The following is a 4,244-nucleotide window of genomic DNA, read 5'->3' on the forward strand; positions in this document are numbered from 1 at the left end:
GTCTTTGCTTCTGACCTTCGATGATCCAGTTCAACCGTACTAATAAGCACAAATTAGACATTTGTGTGTCTTGTTTTATTGCTGAAGTGTGTTGAAATGTCTTCTTCTGCATTCTACTGTACGGACGTAAATTGACTTTCCCTTCAGCCTGAGGCTTATTCATTTCACTTTTGGTGTGAAAGGCTTTTATATTCGCCAAAAATAGAACTTTTTTATTTTAAAAACAAACAAGCAAGCCCTGTCCAGATTTAAAAAGTAACGCAAAAGTAACGTAACGCATTACTTTCCATAAAAAGTAACTAAGTAACGTAATTAGTTACTTTTTTATGGAGTAACGCAATATTGTAATGCATTACTTTTAAAAGTAACTTTCCCCAACACTGCTAACCAGTGCACATACAGTACGAACACTCAAAGTATATACAGTGGCAAATGGTAAAGTACTATCACCAAGAAAACTGAGAGAACAAGGGGTGAACATGATCATGTCCACATGATATTAACCCCCAAAATTTCAAGAGGAAAAAAAATACAAAAGAAAGAAATTATATTTGGCTTAAATAAATCAAAATCTATTTCAAATCCATAAAGATTTTTGCATTGTGACATTATTTACATGACAATTAAGTATATTTCCCCTAAATTCCCATTGTAATGCATCCCTGCATTGAGTTTTTTCTCCCATTATTATCAAAGGTTTTATACTACAAATTACTGTAATTTGCTGAAAAAAAAAACACATTACTGGCAGGACAACAAAGACTACCATGGTGTTAATATTAAGTGTGTGTGTATATATATATAAATAAATTCACATTAAAGTAATGACAAATTGGGGAGAAAATGTGCCTAACAGGAATTAAATTAATGTTACAATGCCAAAAATCCTAATGGTTCTCATACGCTTCATTTTCTCTACTAATTTTAAGGGTGAACAACCACCCGGACATGTTTTTAACAGACTTCCTAAAATTGCCCCTATGGGTCATGTTGAAATAACATTACACTGTTGTGTTCACACCGAGCACCACCGATGACACTATGGCATCTTACAGTGGTTTTACACAAAATGTCAATACGACAAAAAGTCCATTAAAATTATCCGACAACATGTTTGCGAATACGATAAATTAGGTATTGCAATTTCTCACCGATACGTTCCACTTCAAACATTGTTTCTCAGGAACAATAACACTTGTTCTCCCCGGTTTCTTTAATAAATATTAAATGTTTCTCCAGGTCTATATCTTATGAAGTCTCATTCAATCCAAATCTTGGCTTTGTCTGTGCCAAGGAGTGAGCGTTCAAGGAAAAAAGAAATAAACACTGAAATGCACTGATAAACCCATCCAGTCATACAGCACAGGAAATCAGTAGAACAGCACAAATCATCGCATAGAGACGAGCATTTATAGTCGGAAAAGAGTATGTTGGTGAGACAGTAATGTTTTGTCAGTTGAGTTTCTCAGCCCTAGAGTAATTCGGTCTGATTGTCGGAGTGCTGGAGTATTATGTCAACATGTCTTTGTAACACCAGTCTCTTGGACACCCACTAAGCCTCATCCTCGACTAAAAAGGATTTAGGCTTAGGAACTATCTTAGTCTTTGGAGTCGTGCATTTCTGAAAACCCTGCAAAGGTGGGCACTTTTCAATGACACTGAAACATGTGGTATTCTAAGGTTCGTTGCCAAGAGGGGGATTTTCTTCTTGTGAAAGGAGTGTTTTCTTGTGAGCTGACGGCACATGATTCAGCAGTCTCTCATTGGTATTCTTCAGTGCGGACCCCTGTCTCAATATGCAGGCAGACAAACTCACAATGTGGCAATTTAGGAATGTCACTGTCAGAGATGTCACGGGGTAAAGACTCACTGCACCTGAAAACGCTAACACACACAGACAATCACGCACACACAAACTTACTATTACCGGTACCTCAGCCAACACTAGATGCTTTTGTTTTTTTAATCAAGCCTTCAAGGATAATAGAACGCCATCATCTGAAAAGCACACACTCCTGTAACGGACACACACAGAATGAAGTCCACACATAAAGTGCGTCGGGTGTCTTTAGGACTTCAGTCCCATGCGTGCCATCAGCTGCTCGTACACAGTCCAGGCCATGGCAGCCATGAGGGTTCTCCTCAGGGAACGAGGAACTGCTCCTCGAAAGAACCCGCTCAAGCCATGTTTCTAAAATCAGAGAGAAAAGAATTAAAATTCTGTAACTGACTTAGTCTAAGAGACTTTAATATGCTGACAAAAATGTGACTAAAGAAACTGACACAGTATGAACTCCAAACATAAAGTACACCAAATGTGTTTAAAAACAGATTTTTAGAAATCAAAAGAAATCGTTGCGCTCTAAATTGACAAAAAGTTGCTTTTCTTTCAGGTGCGTAGAGTCAAGGAAAAACTTGAACAGAAAAGGTAGCTGGCCACACACCGAGTCAAATGAAGACTGAAGAGGTCTAGAAAAACATGATTCATTTTATAAATTGCATATAGCAAAGAATATAAATGGCCAAACTAATATGCAATTTATAAAATAAATTGTTTTCTAGACTTCTTCAGTCTTCATTGGACTCTTTGGAGTGTGCGGCTAACTACCTTTTTCTAACATTCACGTTGCATATCCTGTGCAATGAAGCCTGCCGCGGTTGTCTCTAGTGCGCACACGTGTCATATGCTGGAAAAAAACCAAGCTCAGAGTCTATTCTGAAATGTTCAGATTCATAATCTTTGAAGACAGAATCACGGTGCATTGGACAATCAATTTTTTCTCCCACCCCTAAAAAATTGAGCTAAGATTATGACAACAAATATTTTCTTTACAAATATCATGAATCTGCACAAGCCTAGAAATGTTTATAAAGTAAGTAAATATGGTACACTACTGTTCAAAAGATTTTTTTATGTTTTTAAAGCAAGTCATTTATGCTCAAAGTCTACATTTATTTGATCAAACATACAGTAAAATCAGTAATATTGTGAAATAGAATTTAAAAGAACTTATTTATTTGAATATATTTTAAAATGTAATTTATTCCTGTGATGCAAAGCTGAATTTTCAGCATCATTACTCCAGTCTTCAGCGTCATATGATCCTTCAGAAATCATTCTAATATGCTGATTTGCTGCTTAAATAACATTTCTTATTATTATCAATGTTTAAAATTGTTTCAACAATTTTTGTGGAAACTGTGATACATATTTTCAGGTTTCTTTGATGAATAAAATAATTTAAATACAAATTTTGAATTTTGTATTAAAACATTTTCAAAGCTCACTAAAGTTCAACAAATATGTTTTATCCCACGATGCTTACAGTATAAACATGGCGTACAGCATCGCTGGTCTTGGGATACAACGCTGGGCTCACTTGCATGTGGGTTTTGATCACGTCTGCTGGCTGAGTGGCTAGAGAGGCCAAAATACCAGCCACCACACCACAGCCAAAATTAACCAGTGGGACAAAGGAGGATGAGCTGATCTCTGAGCGAGTGAAAGAGAGCAGACATTATTAAACAATGCCATATCCTCAGATTACATCCCAATCATGACTGATCAGAAGCTCACCCTGTGGCAAAGCCTTTTTGGCCTGGCTGTAGAACATGACATAGATGCCAGAGAACGGGGCATCTCGGAGTAAAGTTGCTGTGAGCCCGGAGTAAAGAGCCCTGGGACCTTCATTCTGACACATACTTCTAAGAGCACCAGCTACACTTATGTAATTGTACTGCCCACTCTGAAATAAAACATGTAACAGTGAATAAACACACAGATTCAGCAGAAAACATGCATTTTCAATGTGCATACAGTGTCAGAGCTGAGTAATAATACTCACTTCAAAACGAGTCTTAATGACTGTGATGGGCAGCATGGCCACACCTGCCACACAACGAGCCCCCGCCCCAAGCAACACTGCCTCCCCAGCGTTCGGAGACCTATCCTGGAAGAAGTGCTGCTTCAGCGAGTAAAATGTGCTGAAGTAGATCCCTACACCAGGGATACAGCGCATGAACGACTGTAGGGGACAAAGAGAGATAAACAGTGAGACAGATGAACAGTGAAACTATTTGATATACAAAAAAGAAAAAAAACCAGTGATGCACTGAAATTTTGTCAACCAGTTCAGTTCAAGCGGCAGCATGGAGATGAATCAAACATCTCTTACTTTTTACTACTAGTTGTAGCTAGTTCTCCATCTTCTGAACCGTGCTATCAAACGGCTTCGGTTCAAGAT

At 37.8% G+C, this 4,244-nt stretch overlaps 1 protein-coding gene across 1 annotated transcript in view; it reads right to left on the reverse strand.

Moving 5' to 3' along the window:
* Positions 1–574: 574 nt before the first annotated feature.
* The window catches only part of LOC107576270 (solute carrier family 25 member 38-B-like), a 4,342-nt gene continuing 672 nt past the window's right edge, over positions 575–4,244 (reverse strand). Inside the window, exons 2-5 of the mRNA XM_016262484.1 lie at positions 3,846–4,025; positions 3,578–3,746; positions 3,327–3,493; positions 575–2,191 (exon numbers count right to left, since the gene is read on the reverse strand). Of these exons, the coding sequence (XP_016117970.1) occupies positions 2,069–2,191; positions 3,327–3,493; positions 3,578–3,746; positions 3,846–4,025 (639 nt within the window). The 3' untranslated portion in view covers positions 575–2,068. The remainder of the gene's footprint in view (positions 2,192–3,326; positions 3,494–3,577; positions 3,747–3,845; positions 4,026–4,244) is intronic.

This window comes from Sinocyclocheilus grahami, unplaced genomic scaffold (assembly GCF_001515645.1).
Source record: "Sinocyclocheilus grahami isolate Dianchi unplaced genomic scaffold, SAMN03320097.WGS_v1.1 scaffold3418.1, whole genome shotgun sequence".
In the NCBI taxonomy this organism is placed as follows: domain Eukaryota; kingdom Metazoa; phylum Chordata; class Actinopteri; order Cypriniformes; family Cyprinidae; genus Sinocyclocheilus; species Sinocyclocheilus grahami.